This window comes from Nicotiana tabacum, chromosome 18 (assembly GCF_000715075.1).
Source record: "Nicotiana tabacum cultivar K326 chromosome 18, ASM71507v2, whole genome shotgun sequence".
NCBI classification, from domain to species: domain Eukaryota; kingdom Viridiplantae; phylum Streptophyta; class Magnoliopsida; order Solanales; family Solanaceae; genus Nicotiana; species Nicotiana tabacum.
In genome coordinates this window covers 43,861,855-43,882,507 of record NC_134097.1, presented here as the reverse complement: position 1 = coordinate 43,882,507, position 20,653 = coordinate 43,861,855, and the positions used below count along the sequence as shown (strand labels likewise).

Genomic DNA, 20,653 nt, shown 5'->3' with positions numbered 1-20,653 from the left:
ACGTCCCTTACAAGTGCCAAGATCAACACACGTGGTACTGCAAGATCATTGTGGAAAAGAACATCATCGGGCCAGACAAGTACATTATGGTTAGAAGACAATCTAAAGGGAATGGTGGGGCCATGAGCCAGTCGAGGGAATAGGATCATAGACGAAGAAGCTGAGGCTCAAGTCAAATACAAAAGACTGCGCAAGAGGGTCCACGACTCTGAGAATGAGCACCGAGAAATACAAGAGACAAATATGAGGCTGATCGACAAATGGAAAGAAATGGGTGTCAGTTCCAATAGAAGGTTGGAGTATCTGGAGGGTAAAATCATAAAGAGGATTGAGGATTGCCTGAATGCTGAAGGAAGCGAAGGAGGACATTTGGCTAGAGCCTACCTACTGCTGGGTCTACGCGAGCTGGGAAACCTGTATGATGGAGTCAGGAAGCTCGAATCTGGGGAAGGTCCTTCTGGAACCAAGTAGGCTAGATTTATTTGCTTTCCTAAATCTAATAAGGCCAAGTGCCAATAGTGACTTACTTCTCTATTATCTTAGTGTCATTTTGGCATTTACTATTTTTATATTATGAAATGAGGTATTTAGTGGCATCTAAACTTCTCCAAATCTATTTGTCGCTAGGCCTACCTTGGGCACAACGAGGCTCCCAAATTAGGACGCGAATTTATATTCCCGCAATATGCGTTTAAATACTGCTATTATTTCAGAATCCTTACTAACTTGTTTACCTTTTTGTTTTCCTTTTATTCTTTATTCACATCCCCTAAGGTTGGTTCACTCATATTGGCATCATCAGCGTATCACACCAGATCTAGAGGCCTTCCTCCAAGCAATACAAAGAGCAAATGGAAGGCTAAAATGGATGACTTATGTGGTATTCAAAAGGAAAATGCGGAAAATGCAGAAACTTCAGATGGTCGGAGTACTCCGGCACCGAATGATTTAGTTTTAAGGTTAGAACAAAAGATACTGGAGCTACAGGGAAAACTTGAGCAGGTCCGCAACTTGGCAAACCTATCACTCACCTTGAATGTCCTCGACATCAACCAAAAAAACATAAAGAACCCAACACCCCCCGTCCCCAAACACACCAAACCAGCATCCACAAAACCCTCTTGCACCACATCAACATGCAACCCCACCTCAAAATTTTAATCCCTTACCAGTACTAACTCCTCCATAACACCACCATCAACCAATCCAATACCCACCGACCGCCACTTATCACACTCCCCAGAACACACCACAACCCATTCCTGATCCTCAAAACTAAACTAATGACCACCACTACACCCATGCATCTGGCACTCACCAAAACAACCCCATATACGTGGAAACCGTACCTCACTATATCCAACCAACTTCTTATACACCAGAATTCACTGAGAAGGACCTGCTCATCAAAAACATGGCTGAAGAACTCAAGAAGTTGACAAGTCGAGTTCAGGGTGTCGAAGGTGGCAAAGGAATAGAAGGTTTGAACTATGAAGACTTATGCATACAGCCAGATGTAGAACTGCCAGAGGGTTACAAACCTCACAATTTCGAGATGTTTGACGGTACAGGTGATCCCAAGGTTCATCTGAGGACCTATTATGACAAACTTGTTGGGGTCGGAAAGGATGAAAGGATCCGGATGAAGCTTTTATGAGGAGTCTTACGGGAGATGCTTTGTCCTCGTACATCAGCCAGGATCCTAAAAATGGTCCAACTGGGTGAGTATAGCGTCTGATTTCATGGACCGATTCAGGTTCAACACAGAAAATGCACTAGATATTTTCTACATTCAGAACCTTAAGAAGAAGCCCACTAAGACTTTTCGCGAGTATGCTACTCGTTGGAGGTCGGAAGCAGCCAAAGCCAGGCCATCTTTGGATGAGGAATAAATGAACAAGTTCTTCGTCAGAGTAGGATCCACAATATTATGAAAGGTTGATGGTTATTGAAAACCATAAATTCTCTGATATCATTAAACTTGGGGAAAGAATCAAAGAAGGCATCAAGAGTGGGATGGTAACAAACTTTGAGGCATTACAGGCCACAAATAAGGCATGACAATCAGGCGACATATCGAAGAAGAGAGATGTTAGGGCAATAATGGTGGCTCAAGGCCCGAAATCTCTACTTATATATCAAACACCTCCACCCACATACCAAGCACCACCACCCACATACCAACCCTCATCTCCCAGATACTCCCAGCCAGCCACTGCCTATCATACCTATGATTCCCAACCATCTCATTTCCAGTCACCTCCAACTCGATAAAATTATCCGAGACCATGACCTAACTTTAACCGCAAACCACCCAGACAATACACTGCTATTGCTGAGCCCATTAACCAGTTGTATGAAAGGTTGAAAGCCTCTGGTTATGTCATCCCTATTCCCTTTATGGCATTAGAGAATCCATCCCAATGGGTCAACCCAAACAAAACCTGTGCATACCATTCCGGTATGAAATGACACACCTTTGACGAGTGTCGAACGTTAAAAAATAAAATTCAGACACTAATTGACAACAAGGTTATACATGCAAAATAAACCGTACACAAGAAGGCGATGACTTTAAACCTGCAGTCACACTTACTCCTATTGTAGTGCAGACTTAGTCACCGCTCGAAATCGAGGTAGCTGCATCTGTTCCATTTGAGGTAGAGGTAGCTCCACCTGCGGCCACCCCTTTTCTATTTAAAGTGGAAGTGGTCACACCTTTTACGGTGACAGTATCAACCACACCTCCTTTCAACTCAAAAGCAATATCCTAGGATTACGTTGCCGAAGCTAGGCAAAAAGGAAAGTCAAAAATGGAGGAATCCGATGTTGCACAAGGAATGACTAGGACCGGGAGAATCTATACACCTGAACACTTGGGAGGACCAATTAAGGATGCCTCTACCAAGCATCCTGTCATTGAAATGGGACCAGATGACCTTTCGAGGAAAGTACAAGCTAGGTAATATTCCATCATTGATCATTTGAACAAAACCACGGCTCAGATATCCATACTATCACTGTTGCAAAATTCAAAGACACACAAGAATGCTTTGATGAAGGTGTTGAGTGAAGCTTATGTACCCAACAATATCACCTATGGAGAGATGGCCAATATGGTAGGGCAGGTGCTGGAAAGTCATAAGATAATCTTCCATGAAGATGAGCTACCGCCTGAGGGGTTGAATCACAACCGAGCATTGCATATCACAGTGCAATTTGAAGACAAATTCATTTCCAAGGTCTTGATTGGTGGGGGTTCAAGCCTCAACATTTGTCCGTTGGATACTCTGAAAAGATTGGTCAAAGGTTTCTATGAAATACGGGCAGAGAGAATGAACGTGAAGGCCTTCGATGGGTCTCAAAGTGCCACGATTGGGGAGATTAGTCTTTGTCTGTAGAAGGGGCCAACTTGGTTCGATGTCGAATTTCAGGTGCTTGACATATCAGCCTCATACAATTTTCTGTTGGGATGACATGGATACATGCCACTGGAGCTGTGTCCTCCACACTACATCAAGTCATGAAATTCGAATGGAACCATCAAGAGGTGATCATTCACGGAGACGGAAGTAACACTATTTACACCAGTCAAACCATCCCGGTTGTCGGGAACAGAAGAAGACTAGGAGGGGAAACCGATCATCATATCGAATGTGTCAATGCCGTTGAGAAAGACAAATGGTGGAGTAGCAAAATAGAAAGTATACTGGCATGGTCTGGGTATGAACCCGACAAAGGGTTTGGAAAGAATCTCTAGAGTATTACTAAACCAATATAGCTGAAGCGTCATGGTACTACCTTCGGGCTCGGATACTAGTATACATGGCAAGAGTATAATGATTGGTCGCCTTCATGGCGCAGACCGTATTACCCTCTCAAACAACCGGTGTCACATCTGGATCAGGCTTTTTACCAAGCTGATACAATATGGGGAGCTGCAGAAAAAGAAGCATTAGCTGGGCCGAGGAATTTATTCTTGGAGGATGAAGACTTGGACTACAGTGCAATAATTGAGGAGGAGGAGGATGAGGAATAAGGCCTCACTATTCAGACTGTGGAGAAGGGAGTTGTTCTCAGGAACTGGACCACCACACCATCCCGGGCCTGCCGAGTCCTTGGGTAGCCTGGCAGATTTATTTCTATAGCCATTCTAGGCATCTAAGATTTTCAATAATTTTGTTTTTAGATTCACTTGTTTCAAAATAAATGCTCGATTCATCGAGCCATACTCGTTTGGATGTTTTAAGTTTTAATCAAATGCATTGCTTTTTATTATTTATTATTATATTTCATATTTGTATTTCTACAATGTTATTGTCACTTTTCCTGATGAACCGGTGACTGTGACATGTAATGAGGCAACGCAACATGAGGATAGTGATATGAAGAAGATGAGATACCTGAGGAAGTTGTCAGGGAAGTTGAAAACTTTGAGAATAAGCCTAAATCCAACATGGACGAAACTAAAGTAGTAAATTTGGGGGACGCCGAGACCGTCAAGGAGACTCACATCAGCATTCACTTATCGCCAACTAAGAAAGAGGAGTACATTCATTTCTTAAATGAGCATGAGGACATTTTTGCATGGTCATATGATGACATAACCGGGTTGAGCACATCCATAGTGGCTCACAAGTTGTTTACCAGTCCCATGTGTCCGCCAGTGAAGCAGAAACTCAGAAAATTCAAGCCACATATGAGCCTAAAAATCAAGGAAGAGGTTACAAAGTAGATAAAAGCCAAAGTTCTCAGGGTGGTTGAGTATCCAACTTGGTTAGCCAATATCATGCTAGTTCCGAAGAAATATGGGAAAGTTAGAGTACGTATTGACTATCGAGACTTAAGTAGAGCAAGTCCCAAGGACGACTTTCAACTGCCAAATATACACATCCTGATCGACAATTACGCCAAGCATGAACTCCAATCCTTTGTAGATTGCTTTACGGGTTATCACCAAATCTGGATGGATGAAGAAGACGTAGAGAAAACAACTTTTATTACACCATAAGGGGTATACTGTTACAAAATGATGACATTTGGTCTAAAGAATGCTAGGGCTTCTTACATGAGGGCCATGACAATCATCTTCCATGATATGATACATAAAGAAATAGAGGTGTATGTGGACGACGTCATTATCAAATCTAAGAGGGACACAGATCACATAGCGAACTTGAGAAAGTTCTTCGACAGGTTAAGGAGATACAACTTGAAGCTGAACCCTGCAAAGTATGCATTCGGGGTTACCGTAGGAAAGCTACTGGGATTCAATCACCAAGGAATCGAGTTGGACCCGTCTAAAATTAAGGCCATTTAGGAGTTACCGCCACCTAGGAGCAAAATGGACGTGGTGAGCTTACTAAGATGTCTCAACTATATCAGTCACTTCATAGCACAGTCCACAGTCATATGTGAACCCATCTTCAAGATGCTGAGTAAGGATGCCGAAACAAGCTGGACCGAGGATTGTTAGAAAGCTTTCGACAAAATCAAGGAGTACCTGTCCACACCACCAGTTATGGTTCTGCCAGAACCAAGACAACATTTGCTACTCTATCTATTTGTATTGGATGGAGCCTTTGGATATGTTCTGGTACAACATGGCGAGACAGGGAGGAAGGAGCAAGTCATATACTACTTGACTAAGAAGTTCACACCTTATGAAGCACGGTACTCTATGCTGGAGCGCACTTGCTGTGCTTTGACCTGGACGACCCAAAAGTTGAGGCATTACTTCTGTGTCTATACCACATACCTCATATCCAGGATGGACCCTTTGAAGTACATATTTCAGAAACCCATGCCAACTGGGAAGTTAGCCAAATGGCAGATACTGTTAAGCGAGTTCGATATCATCTACGTAACACAAAAAGCAGTCAAAGGACAAGCATTGGCAGACCACCTTGCTGAAAATTCGGTGGGATGAGAATATAAAACCCTAAAGACGTATTTTCCTGATGAAGAAGTGTTGTTCGTAGGAGAGGACATTACCAAAGCATACGACGGTTGGAGGATGTTTTTTGATGGAGCTGCAAATTTCAAAGGAATAGGCATTGGAGCGGTTTTGGTGTCAGAAACAGGACAACATTATCCGGTATCTGCTAAACTCATATTTCCATGCACCAACAACATGGCAGAGTATGAAGCTTGCATACTAAGACTCAACATGGCAATCAACATGAATATTCAGGAGTTGCTGGTAATCGGTGATTCAGATTTGCTTGTGCACCAGGTACAAGGAGAGTGGGCCACCAAGAATTCTAAGATATTGCCATATCTGCACCATGTATAGGAATTGAGAAAGAGGTTCACGAAGATAGATTTCCAGCATGTGCCCAGAATTCATAATGAGTTTGCCGATGCATTGGCCACTTTGTCATCCATGATACAACATCTAGATAAGAACTTTATTGATCCTATCTCAGTGAGAATTTATAATCAGCCGGCGTATTGTGCCCATGTTGAAGAGGAAATAGATGGAAAGTCTTGGTTCCATGACATCAAGGAGTACTTGTCGAAAGGAGAATATCCGGAGCATGCAAACCATATTCAAAAACGCAAACTCCGAAGATTGTCCAATCACTTCTTCCACAGCAGAGGAAATTTGTACAGAAGAACTCCCGATTTGGGATTGCTAAGATGTGTCGATGCAAAAGAAGCTTCTAAACTACTTGAGGATATACATGCTGGGACCTGCAACCCGCATATGAATGGTTTTGTTTTGGCCAAGAAGATACTTAGGGTCGGTTACTTTTGGCTGACCATGGAGACAGATTGCGTCCAGTATGTCCGCAAATGCTACCAATGTCAAGTGCATGCCGATATGATAAAAGTGCCGCCGAATGAGCTCAATGTAACAAGCTTACCTTGGCTATTCGTCGCCCGAGGAATGGATGTCAACGGTCCGATTGAGCCCACTACTTCAAACGGGTACAACTTTATTCTGGTAGCCATTAATTACTTCACAAAATGGGTAGAGCCTGCATCTTACAAAGCTGTAACCAAGTCATCACAAATTTTGTCAAAGATCGTATTGTTTGCCGATTTGGATTGCCTGAGTATATTGTCACTGATAATGTGGCCAATCTTAATAGTGATATGATGAAAGCCATGTGTGAAACTTTCAAAATCCAGCACAAGAATTCCACAGCCTATAGACCTCAGATGAATGGAGCCGTAGAAGCCGCCAACAAAAATATCAAGAAGATACTAAGGAAGATGGTAGAAAACCACAAACAATGGCACGAGAAACTACCCTTTGCTTTGTTGGGATACTGCACTACAGTTCACACATCAACCAGGGCAACTCCTTACATGCTAGTTTATGGTACCGAAGCTGTCGTCCCAGCCGAGGTAGAGATCCCTTCTTTAAGGATCATACATGAAGCCGAACTCAGCGATGCAGAATGGATAAAGAGCCGCTATGAACAAATGGCCCTTATAAATGGGAAAAGAATGAATGTAGTATGTCACGGTTAGCTTTATCAGAACAGAATATCCAGAACTTTCAACAAAAAGGTCAAACTAAGGCAATTTGCACTGAGATAGCTGGTGCTGAAGAAGATCTTCCCACATCAAGATGAAGCCAAAGGGAAATTCTCTCCTAACTGGAAAGGTCCTTACATGGTTCATAGGGTGCTAACAAGAGGAGCACTCATACTTGCAGAAATGAACGGAGAAATTTGGCCAAAACCAGTCAATTCAGATGCAGTCAAGAGATACTATGCTTAGACTACTTACATTTCGTCATCTGATGTAATTGAACTACGCTTGACCTGATTCTCATTTAAGAGGGGATACGTAGGCAGCCCTGTGGGTTCGGTCATATCATAATAAAATTTCCATTTCCCCTAAGATCAGAAACTGGGGCAGAATTTTGAGGAGAACCCTCAAAATTCTAAACATGAGAAAGCTGCAATATCTCTGAAATATGTTACAGTCACTAGTTCATCTAAAATTACTTGATATTTCAATATGTTTCTAAAACAACTATATTTTTATCAATAATTACATATTTTTGAAAATTCTATTTTCGTAATAGTCAGGTGTTACCCAGGGGAACTCAAACGAGGCCTCTAGAATGGAGCATAGCAAGGCCAACAAATAAAGGCACAAACCAACCCCCCCTCACAAAACTTACAATTTTTCTTTGAGCGCAGGCACATCTGACGTAGCGATAGCATTCACAAACATATATACATGCAACAAGACCACTATCAATCAGGCTACTAGACACCGAATATATCTCCAGCTAAGAAATATGCTACTCTTATTTGCTACTCGTTCTTTGCATGGGACTAAGCCCTATCCCGCATATATACATGAGGCTAATCTCTGCCTCCATATATGCATGAGGCTAATCCCTGCCTCCATATCTGCATGAGGCTAATCCCTGCCTCCATATTTGCATGAGGCTAATCCTTACCTCCATAATTTGCATGAGGCTAATACCTGCCTTCAATCTACATGAGGCTAATACCTGCCTTCAATCTACATGAGGCTAATCCCTGCCTCCATATCTGCATGAGGCTAATCTCTGCCTCCATATTTGCATGAGGCTAATTCTCACCTCCACATTTGTATGAGACTAAGCATTGTCCCTTCTTGCATAAATATTGCTCTATTCCAGTACTATCTATTTGCTTTTCAATCGGGCTGAGCTCTGCCTTTCATTTCATAAGACTAAGCCTTGTCTTGTCAACATCATATTATTGCATCTTACAGGCTGAAATCTCGCCAATCTATCCAAAGGCGTCATAGTCTAAAGGCATCATTCTCATAGCCGGAAGACAACATGTCATGGCCTGAGGATCTCTTAGATTTACATGATCATTATTCAAAGGCATCATGGTTCGGAGGCACCATCTTCATGGCCCGAGAGCATCATTTCATGGCCTATGAATCCCTCACTAACCAATTCATGGCCCAGGACATCATGGTCTGAGAACGTCATCCTTAACCGTCCGAAGACAACTTTCATTGTCCAAAGGGAATCTACATCATGTTTAAATTTTCGCACAAATACATGTTTGTAGCATTTCTTCATCTGCAAGTGACCGGTAAGCAACCTCGCTCCAGTTCCTTCAACTGTCTCAAACTTGACCATTCATCATAACCACCTATCCAAAAATCTTGTGTCCGTTCTTGTAATAACTTCATCGGTATATTCCGTCGATGGATCTAGAACTACACATGGCCTGATACTTGTAAAACCAGGGATATGTAGGCAGCTCAAAGACCAGAGTCTGACCTCTATCTTTCAAAACATCCCATCCGGTCAAAATTGGCCATCATTTCTTTACTCGAAAACTCTTTCATCATTCCCGGGTAAAGAGGGCCAGCTGTTGATACCCAATTTTTTCCATAATATTTTCAAACTGTGCCTTGGCATCAATTAGTATTTTTCATACAATTTTTGTATTTTTAAAATATTTTTATTAATTTACCCAGCATGTTATTTATAAAATAATCACTGATTGCATCATAAATAGTTTTATAATAATTTTGTGGCTTAATTTTATCATTTACATTTATACTAAGTTTCAATTATTGCACAAATAGTCACATTTGTATTTTTAGTATGCAATTGCAATTACTTTGCAAATATAGCCTATGCATGGACTATCACATTATATTACCAGAAAATAGCTTTTTATATTTTTAAAATATTAAGTAATTATTTTAAAATATTTCCAAGCATAAAAATCATTTTTATAGTCTATTAGTTATTTTTTAAAAATTATTTTATCAATTAAATGGGTATTTAACAAATGGCCCACTTATTTTCGTATTTAGCCTAATTACCTAGCCCAATTTCAACCCCAATTCAATTGAACCAAGCCCAAAAATCACCCAGCCCAAACCATAACATCCAACCCGGTCCCAAACCCTTTCAATCCTGGATGTTGATCACAGAGATCAACGACCACCATCACCCCTTTCCTTTTTTAATTACAATGACCCCCAAACCCTAGCCATTTGCCTACACTCGCAGCCCCTGAAACCCTCTCCTCTCCAATTCTCTCTGAAACCAAACCTAACCCTAGCCGCTACCACCCAAAACCAGCCCTAATCCCTTTAATCCATGTTCGATCTATGGCTTCCCATGGTTGTACGAAGCCTCTACTTGCCTCCTATTTCCCCTAGTTGCTCGATTGTGTGATTTTGTGGAAGGACCTCGAAGAGATCTGGTCCATATCTCATTCATAACTCTTCAAAAAGCCTGTCTATGGTTTGTGAGTGCTTTTCATCAAAGTTTCAAGGCTTAAATCTTTGATGCAAAGGCCAGATTCTCTTTACCCTTTCTCTTTTCTTCAAGAAACCTAAAGTTTGGACTTGAATCGATTCAGATCTCTGCAGATCTGGAGCGATTCTGAGTTCATTGCTGATTTTTCCTAAAAGTTCCCTTATTTTCTTTACTGGTTAATCGATTTTTGAATATTTTGTTATATTAGGGTTTGTTTTCTTGTTGTTTGTTGGTCGAACCTCTAGGTATCTGAAGTATTTTCAAACTTCCATGGCTATTCTTTTAGGGTTCATTTACTCTTCTACTACTAATCGGTTTTTTTAAACACTACAATACTTTAGGTTTTGATTTCTATGATTTCTGTTTATTCGAATCTCTGTGTGATGACATGCTTTCAAGCTTTTCTTCTTTAAGTGTTTTCAAATTAGGGTTTCGAATTATTTTCCGTCTAATTTCTCCGTGTTCCTAAAAGTTTCACTCAACCTATTTGTTTATGGGAATTGATATGTTCTTTCCAGAATTGTCGAGTGATTTGCTCTGTTAAAATTCGTGTGCATGATTCTTGGTTATTTCCATGTTTATGACCTTAACTAGTTGTTCTTGCCTTATTTGGCTGCTATATATTTACTGATTCTTTCCTTAATTAAACCCTTAGCTATTTTATTCTGAAGTTCCTTATTTTGGTTTAATTTGAACTCCTTTTCTTAATAAGGCCTCTAATTCTTACTTCTTTACTCAGTATAATTGAACCTCTTGCCTTAATTAGTTCCTGTCATTACTGTTAGCTAATTAAAGGAGAAGACTATGCTGAACCTTTATGTGATTGATTCTGAGATCCCTTAATTGTTGATTATTGATTACTTTACCTTAGTTGCTCCACTCTTGAACTAGTATATAAACTCTTTATTTTAACTTCTTAAACAGGAACATTAGTTCATCAACTACTCTTACACTCTAAAATATTTCTCTGTTCTTCCTGCTACTTGTGATCTTCACCAGTCTAGCCGGCTGTAATCCAAGGCTAGAAATTGCACAACACTTGTCTCACATCTTGTTTTCTCTTTCCCTAACTGGTATGCCTCTGATTAAATTTTAGAATTTAAACCTATGTGTTTATTTATTGCCTAGTTCATCAGACCTGAGTTCATTCTTGCTTCTATTTACTGCTTATCTAGCATGCCTAATACCCCTTGTTCAATATATGATTAGCATGTCTCCACTTTACTTGCCTGTTTACTATCTTGTTTAACATATCTTACACTGTCTTATTCCATATGTGATTAGCCTGTTTACCTGACTACTATTTATCTAGCATGCCTAAACTTTATTTTGTAAGTGTGTGATTAGCATGTATATACTTGTTAATACTTGCCTAGCATGTCCATTTAAGTTCTTGCTTGTTCTGCCTTACTCCTGCTAAGTTATCTAGTCTCTCTAGGGTAACTCTAGTTGTGTTGTTTATATGCCCTCAACATTTTTCTGCTGTGATCTTTGCTTCATGTTTCAATGACCTACATTATGTCTAACCTATTAGTTCTGTAGAACCCCTTGAGAATTCTATGCACCATGTTGTTTATGTACTCTACTAAGGTGTATTCTATGTGTCCCCAACCCCTATCTCCTTGTGTGGAACCTGCTTGCCAAGTGTTTCTGAATAATGGTTGTTCTGTGATTTGTGTATGACTTAAAAGTGTTTTTCATACTTTTCTCAAGGTGTTTTTACCTCCAATTTAGTACTGGTTTTCAGAAAATCTATTCACTTCTAAGAATCCTCTCAATACTGTTTACCAAAACTCTTTCAAGTCATGTCCAACAGTTTCACTTATTCTTAGGTTTTTAAGTCCTGCCCCTCTGGTATGTGTACTACCTAGAGGTCCCTGAGATCTCTCTAAATTCTGGCATATTAGGGCTGTCTCTTCCACACTGCACATAATCAGTCTTTATTTGTGAAAGTCCGAATGTGAGCACTTCCTGGGATCCTCGAGGTCCTTAGGAAACTCTGACACACCTGGACACAAATGTGGCAATGAATCTTGGGCATTTGAGACTAGTGAAGCCCTGTTACACCATGATTTACTTTGGGCCTACTTCAGGATCCCTATACCTTAATGTCTATTCTATTTATGTAATTGTTATGGGGTGACTAGTGAAAAGGGAGGGTAGTTGTATACTATGGATAAATTTGGGTAGAAAATATGCATATAAGGTTCATTTTGGTTGAAATGTGTTTGTTAGATAACATGCCTATATGGTTTTGCTTTGGTCCAAATAAGTTCTGCCTGCTTTACTTTACATGATTAGACATCATGCCTATAGGGAATAAAATAACTAAGGTTCATTTCTCATTATGGCATATATTCAAATCTGTCTCTTTAGAGATCATGCCTATAGGATCTAAAATCCGCTTTAATAGAAATCACGCCTATAGGATCTAAAATTAGTTTTATTAGAACTCATGCCTATAGGTTCTGAATCTGTTTAATTAATCATCCAACTCGTTTCTTTAATAGTCCTCAACACTGTATTAATTAATATCACTAGAAAACATGTCTATAGGATAAAGGACTTCAAAATGTCTTCCCAGAATTGTGCTTGCATATACATACTTAGGTAAGCCTTAGGGAATTAAATAACTTTGAAACCAGTTCTGTTTATGCGTGAAATTATCCAGGCTTAACAGGCTATAAAACCAGTAGGCAAACTGGTTAGGATTCTACCGCTTTCCGTATGCATATCCTGAATCTGTAGCATTCATCTAGATACCATGTTTTTAGAATCTTTGAACTTTCTTCAAAACTTCAGTTTTAGACGTGCTGTTTGTTTGCCTATATACATGCGGAGGTAAATGTGAGCCTTCTAAGTGTTTGTCCTTATTTGCTTGTCCTATATGTTATTTGCCTGTCGCCTAGATGTTTTCCTTTTATAAACTTTAGGTTATCTAGAACTGTCCAGATTTAGAGGTTCCAAATTCCTCCAGGACCATAAGGAAGGGACGGGTAGTAGCACGCTTAGAGTACGTTAATTAAACTCGCTTATAACCACTAAGGGGAGGGTAATGGGTAGTAAAATGATATGATGACTGCGCTTTAATGTCACGTGTAGCCCCTCATTGAGGAGTGATTACCGGGCATTGCATGGTATGATCCTGTATGCTAATCAACTTAGGACTTCCCTTTCTCAATTCCCACATGTGTTTAAATTCTCTAAATCCCTTTTCTTTACATATGCATGTTGTCCAAACCTCTTTACTTTCATTACCTGAACTTCCTTGATTATATATACATTTAGATGGGGAAAACTACTTTATTTGCAAATACTTGCTTACTTGTTAATTGACTAATTCATATAGTTTAAGTTCGGCCGGGACCCACCATTGTGGACCGCGAGGGGTGCCTAACACCTTCCTCTCAAGGTTATTTCGAGCCCTTACCCTAATCTTTGGTACTGCAAACTAGTTATATGAGTTAATCACTCTAAGTGCCCTAACGCACCATAATCTATTAGGTGGCAACTCTTCAAATACCCAATTCCCAAAAGAAAACTAGTTGTTCCCCCATGAATGTCGAAACCCGGACTTCCCCGCCAAAAGGGAAAGAAGGGTTGCGACAAGTATGCTTATCAGATTATTTAAAAATAAATTATAAATAATTACGTAAGTTAGTAGACAATAATTTGTGAATATTTTCACGTTCTTTTCATGTTTATTGTTTCCAAAATTTATGATTTAGATACTGTTGGCAATCTGATTATTTATCTGGTATGTTAGAAAGCTTTTTCAAAACTTCAGCTTATATAGTGGTGAAGTTTTTACAAATGAACTAATAGCTACAGCATCTTCTGCTGAAGTTTTTGAAAAAGCTTTATGACAAAACTAATGAATCCAGGATAAAAATACTTCAGCTTATTTAGTGCTAAAGTTTTTACAAATGAACTAAATAACTTCAGCATCTTCTGCTGAAGTTTTTGAAAAAACTTATCCAGGACAAAAAAAATTCAGCTTATTTAGTGCTGAAGTATTTATAAATGAACTAAATAACTTCAGCATCTTCTGCTGAAGTTTTTGAAAAAGTTTAATGACAAAACTAATGAATCCAGGACAAAAATATTTCAGCTTATTTATAGCAATTATGAACAAAAACTTCAGCAAATAGAGAACAAAACTTCAGCTACTATGCTTAAGTTCAGCAATTACAAACAAAAACTTCATCACACTTGGTTCAGTACACTTGCTACTTCAGGCCCGTCTATTAGAATGCTGAAGTTTTGCGTGATTGCCTTAACTATTTCAGCCCCGTATGCTGAAGTTATTCAAAAAAGTAGGTATGCTTGCAAAATTTTTTTGCAAAGCGGGCACAAGTTAAAACGTGACCCAAAAAGCGGGTATAGATGCAAATGCCCCAGAAACAAATGACCAAAAAGAGTGGAGCACATGGGCAGAAGCTCAACTAATCCAGCTTACGGATCAAACAGTCAATACAGACGGAACCTCGTGGATTGGGGGTGATGGACAACATGCATTTTCCATCAATGTTTTCCCAACATGTATTATGGGTAGAGAATTAACCCTAACCCCTTTTTAACCCAGTTAAAGCAAAGTATAATATATTAATGATGTATAGCCACTGTAAAAATAATAGCTGAAAATATGTATAAAATTTATATAATTTTTATATATACTAGTTTCAGTGTACGTGCGTTGCACGTGTGCTTAGGGTCAATACTTAGAATCAATCAATAAAATATATGTACAAGAAAAACATGTAAATCACGTTATCAAATGCTAAGTTTTAAAATACCCACATTAAGTTAATATTTTACAATAAGTAACTTCGTATATAAATAATTTAATATAGGAAGTTGTCATTTGTTTAAACGAATACAAAAAAGAAAAAAAAAATAATTAATGACAACTCACATAATATATTTTGTCTCTAATGCTTCATCTTACTATTTAATGACAAGGCACCAGGTATGGATGAATATCCTTCTAAGTTCTTTAAGGAATACTGGCCAATCATTGGAAAGGAGGTAATAGAAGCAGTATAACAATTCTTTCAAACAGGTAGACTATTGAAAGAAATTAACTGCACAACTGTTACATTGATTCTAAAGGTGAAAATCCTAGCTATGTGAAGGAATTTAGGCCTATTGCTTGTTGCTCAACAATGTACAAGATTATTGCTAAGATACTGACAAATAGGCTTAAACTAATTATGGATCTATTTGTTGGACCTTCTCAGTCTGCCTTCAAAGAAGAGAGAAATATTCTTGACAATATCATAATGGCTCATGAATTGATTAAAGGGTACTCTCAAAAAGCAGTCTCTCCTAGATGTATGATCAAAGTAGACATCAGGAAAGCATATGATTCGGTTGAATGGAGTTTTTTGAAAGCAGTACGGCTAGAGTTTGGGATACCATACAAAATGGTAGCACTAATCATGGAATGTGTATCTACAGTCAGCTATACTCTACTACTGAATGGTGGACTAACTGATAAATTTGTATCAAGAAAAGGGCTAAGTCAGGGGACCCTATGTCCCCATACTTGTTTGTACTAGCAATGGAGTACCTAAACAGATCTTTGAAAACACTGACCCTGAACCCAGACTTTAACTTTCATCCTAAATGTTCTAGACTGCAAGTCATACACATCTGCTTTGCAGATGACTTACTGATGTGTTGTAGAGCAGATGAGGTATCAATGAAGTTAATGATGGGAGTTTTTGATCACTTCTCCAAGGTCTCAGGTCTACAAGTAAACTTGGAAAAGAGATCATTATATATAACAGGGTGCCTATGGAATTCAAAGACAGAATGTTAGCAGAACTTCAACTATCAGCAGGCAGCATCCCATTCAAATACTTGGGAGTCACTTTGTCATTAAAGAAAATTACTATTCACCAGTACATGCCATTAGTTGAGAAGATTGTGGAAAGGATAAGAAGTTGGACATCAAAGTTCTTGTCCTATGCTGGAAGACTACAACTCATTAAGAGTGTCCTGTTTGAAATGCAGACCTACTGGGCTCAAGTATTCCTCATTCCAAAGAAAGTTATTAAACTTGTCAATGGTATATACAGGAACTATTTGTAGACCGGTAGTCATGAGAATACTCATAGAGCTCCTATAACATGGGAAACATTATGTAAACCAAAAGCTGCCGGGGGTCTAAACATTATCAACTACGAGAGATCGTACAAAGCTTCTTTGACTAAACTCCTCTGGGCTATAATGGCTAAGAAATACAAGCTTTGGATTAGATGGATACATTGCCATTACATAAAGCAGAATGACATCAATACAATGGAGGTCCCAAAGCAGGCTAGTTGGCTAGTAAGGAAACTATTTACAGCAAGAGAATGGTGGGCTAATGACATACCAACAATTGAATCCTTTGTTCAGAATGGGAGATTCAACATTCAGAAATATTATCTTCATGCACCCCAATTTATCCCAAAGTCCACTGGAAAGCATTAGTCATGTTGACTGGAATACTACCTAAGCAGTAATTCATTTTATGGATGGCAATTCAAAAAAAGCTGGTCACAGTTGACAGATTAGCAAAATGGGAAATTCAATCTTGTGTACTGTGTGGAGGTGACATAGAAGAGACACATGATCACTTGTATTTAGAGTGTCCATAGTCACAGAGCTTATGGACAGGAATGCTAGAATGGTTAAGACACTAGAGAAAAGTTGAAAACTGGGAAGCGAAGGTGCAATGGTTAACTACCAATGTAAACAGTAGAAATCCAAGGAAAACTTTGCTAGGAGTGGTGTTTGCAACAGTAGTATATCACATCTGGATGGAGTGAAATGAAAGAAGATTTCAAAACCAGAGCAGAGAGGTCAAAGATAGAGCAAAAGCCATTGACATGCAGGTGCACATAACAGGACAGAAGAAATGTAAATGGACACCAATATTGAGTACACTAAATAGTTATCCTAGTTGTAATTCATAGCAAATAGGATAGGAAAAAAACCCATGAGTGTTATGGGATCTTAGTAAGCAGCCTTGGTTGTATAGGTTTTTTTGTTTATTGGTTTTAGTCTGAGACCTGATACTAGAGACCAAAGTACAGGTGATGTAAATTGAAAAGCTGGTTTAAATAAAAAAAAATTTCGATCAAAAACAGTTTGCATTTTTAACAATTACCCGTGACTAATTTATATGATGAATTTCGAAAAGAATGACTTGAATTTTCTACAATTTAGTTAAATCACAGACTTTTTTGATTCATTAGGACTTAATTATTTGTTCTTAATGTTAAGAGAATAATTTTTTTTGTTCATTCAAATCTCAATATTAGCTAATCCCAAGTTTTAAATATTTAATTATAATTATAATTTTTATCCAATAAGAATTCTATGTTCAGTATAATAAAAAATTCGGAATGACATATTACCTTTAAATTTTTATATTAGTACACCTATTAGAGTTATTGAATCTTACCAACACTTATTTTTCTTTTACACTATTAAAATTTAATATTTTATTAGTTAAGCTTGATGCTTGAATTTTTAAAAAGTTGGAATTGATTGAGATTACTAAGTTTGTGAATGCTAGATATTTGTTCCTACTCTCAAGTATGATTGAACAAAAAATTAGTTGATATTAAAATTTTAAGAATAAGAAAAATAATTGAAAAACTATTTTATTATTTAAAATAAGTAATCATAGACCTTGAAAAGTACTCCTAAAACTATAAAAAAAAGAAAAGAAAAGAGAAGACTAAGGACTCCTAAACCAAGAAAAGGAAAATAAGGACTACTAAATGTAAACTTTTATAACACCTAAGTTTTAGGAAAATAATTAAGTGATTATTTTCAAATATTAAAAAAATAATTAAATGACTATTCCTACAATTTAGAAAAATAATTTAAATTACTATTTTTCTCGGTGTGAAGAGCTTTTCGATAAAATGACAATTGTCTTAGACACTTAATTGTGATGACCCGCAACGTCATCATGCCATATAGGCGTCATTTGGCATATATTAATGCCACGTGGAAGCTTACATAAGAGGAAGGCTAGTATTTGTGAGAAGATTCTTGAGAAGTATGAACATTTCCTTAGGAAGAACCTAGATCCTTATGGATTTGCTAGGAAAGTTCTTAGAATTTTCTAGGTTTGTAAAGAATTCTAGAGAAAGCCCTTATCTTGTAAATATTAAGGACTTGTGTAACAATTAATATTTACACACTAGCTCCTAGGAGACTAGTATATAAAAAGGGCTATTTATTTGTAATTCACCAAGGAAACAATTCAAGTTCTCTCTAACACAAAACTTCCCTTAACAATTCTCTTGCGTCCTTTCTACCATTCTCTTATCGATCTTGAGTCTAGTAAGGCCGACTTGGCATATCAAGAACATGAGCAAGTTGTGCAAGATCGTAAGTGAGTTGTCAAGTACCACACGTATACTTAGTTAATGACTAAGGACGTGACAACGTGGTATCAGAGCAAAGGTTGCAACTAAGAGAATGGCGAACAACGAAGAAATTAATGCTGCTAACACCCAAGCCAACGTCATCCATGATGCTGCTGGCAAGAGCGGTTGTAACAAAAAAGACGAATTCCACGAACAAGAGCCAGGAGATGCCACCCGAGGTTGTGTCAAACGACATGCTTACTATGATGACTTAAAAGGTCATCAATTGTTTTAAAAATAAATTCTGCATTCTGAGGTCTTAAAAACCTCTTTCAGTATTACCTCGATTTGCGTGCATAGTCCGGGCGCGTAGCCGGAAAGCCATTATGTAAAAATCTGTGAAAAATGATGAATTTTGACTTTAAAATAAATTTAAGTTGACTTCGGTCAACATTTTGGGTAAACGAACTCGGACCCTTAATTTGACGGTCCCGAAGGGTCCATAGGAAAACATGGAACTTGGGAGTATGCCCGGAATCGAATTCCGAGGTCTCAAGCCCGAGAAATGAATTTTTAAAGAAAATTATTTTCTGGAACATTTATGAGTTTTTGAAAATGAAATATGTTTAAAACTTGATGGTATCGGGCCCGTATTTTGGTTTCGGAGTCAGGTACAGGTCTTATATGTGATTTAAGATGAGTTTTTGAAATTTGGTAAGAAACGGACTTGAAATGATTTGAATCGGACCGTATTTGAGAAAATTGGAAAATTTGAAGTTCTTAAGTGATTTCATGCCTCGCTCAGTGATGATAGACTATAATTGCGTATTTTAGTCGATTATTACACTCTAATTTACTGCACTTTAGTTGAGTTTGCGCTTTAATCGCTAGTGTTTTGCACTAACGGTGTGTTTTATGCCTTGTAGGAGTGATTCCGAGCTATATAGATGTTATGGAATGAATTCAAGTGATTTGGAGCTTTGAAGTCTGAGTAAAAGCCCAAGGAATTAAGCCGGGATCGTATTCGGGGATCAACGGATGATAAAGCAACAAAACGAAGACTCGAGTAGGCATATTGCGTACTGTCTAGTAAAATACACATAACGTTTTGCTCAGAACTCCATTTGGGCTCCACAATATATGGTTGGAAAGCTAACTCAAAGGGATACAACTTTCATGTTTTACGTGTTTCCAAATTCTAAATGGAACAGGGTGAAAAGCGCGGTCGAAACTACGACCGCGGAGCTGAGGCGGGCTGAGGCAGTATACCTGCCATATACCGCGTTTGACCACGGCCGCGGCAGTCCAAACGTTAAATATTGTCCTTTTTTGCGTAGGAGAAGGTATAATTGTTTGGGCCCGACCCTACTTGGTATATATACATGGAAAAACGGTATTTTTAAGAGGTGGGACACACTTTTGACATAAAAATTAGACCTAAGGAGGCTAAGGAGACCAAGAATTCGACCTAAGGAGTCAAGAACACAATAGGAGCAAGGCGGGGAATTCTTCAACGAGTTTTTCCTTCCTCTTCCTATTTTTTATTGTTGGTTATGATTTTTAGTATTGTAATTTTACATACTATTATGAATAGCTAAATTGTTATCTAGGGTTTTGATAGAATCTTTTGTAGGATAAATTCTTGTTATGTTTTTATATAATTGAGCCGTTGGATTTATCTATTTGTTCAACTACGTTTTTATTGTTGTTGATTGAATGACCATCGATTGATTGTGCCTATTTATTATGTGTTGTTTGAGAAAGGATACATATTTAGGTGATTGTTGAACAACGTCACTCCTAACGTATGTGAGAAATCAATACAGCAGGTTTAAAGGTAGGTTTAGAAATAACAAAGCCTTGACGTGGTCATAATGAGCAGTTAGATAAAGCTAACTAGCGTAGTTTGAGATAATATGTCTAGTAAATTGTTGTAGTTGCTCGAGAGAGAATTACGACACCTAAAGTGCCCACGATCAGTAGAGAATATATTGGAAAAATTGTAGGGAACATAGCTAGAAGGATTCCG

At 38.3% G+C, this 20,653-nt stretch overlaps 1 protein-coding gene across 1 annotated transcript; it reads left to right on the top strand.

The window, feature by feature from the left end:
- The first annotated feature begins 243 nt into the window (after positions 1 to 243).
- Positions 244 to 16,729, top strand: LOC142172493 (uncharacterized). The gene is made up of 4 exons (XM_075236122.1): positions 244 to 451; positions 15,362 to 15,799; positions 15,916 to 16,007; positions 16,346 to 16,729. The coding sequence occupies exons 1-4, from the start codon at positions 244 to 246 to the stop codon at positions 16,727 to 16,729; spliced, it is 1,122 nt and encodes a 373-aa protein (XP_075092223.1).
- The last annotated feature ends 3,924 nt before the right edge of the window (positions 16,730 to 20,653 follow it).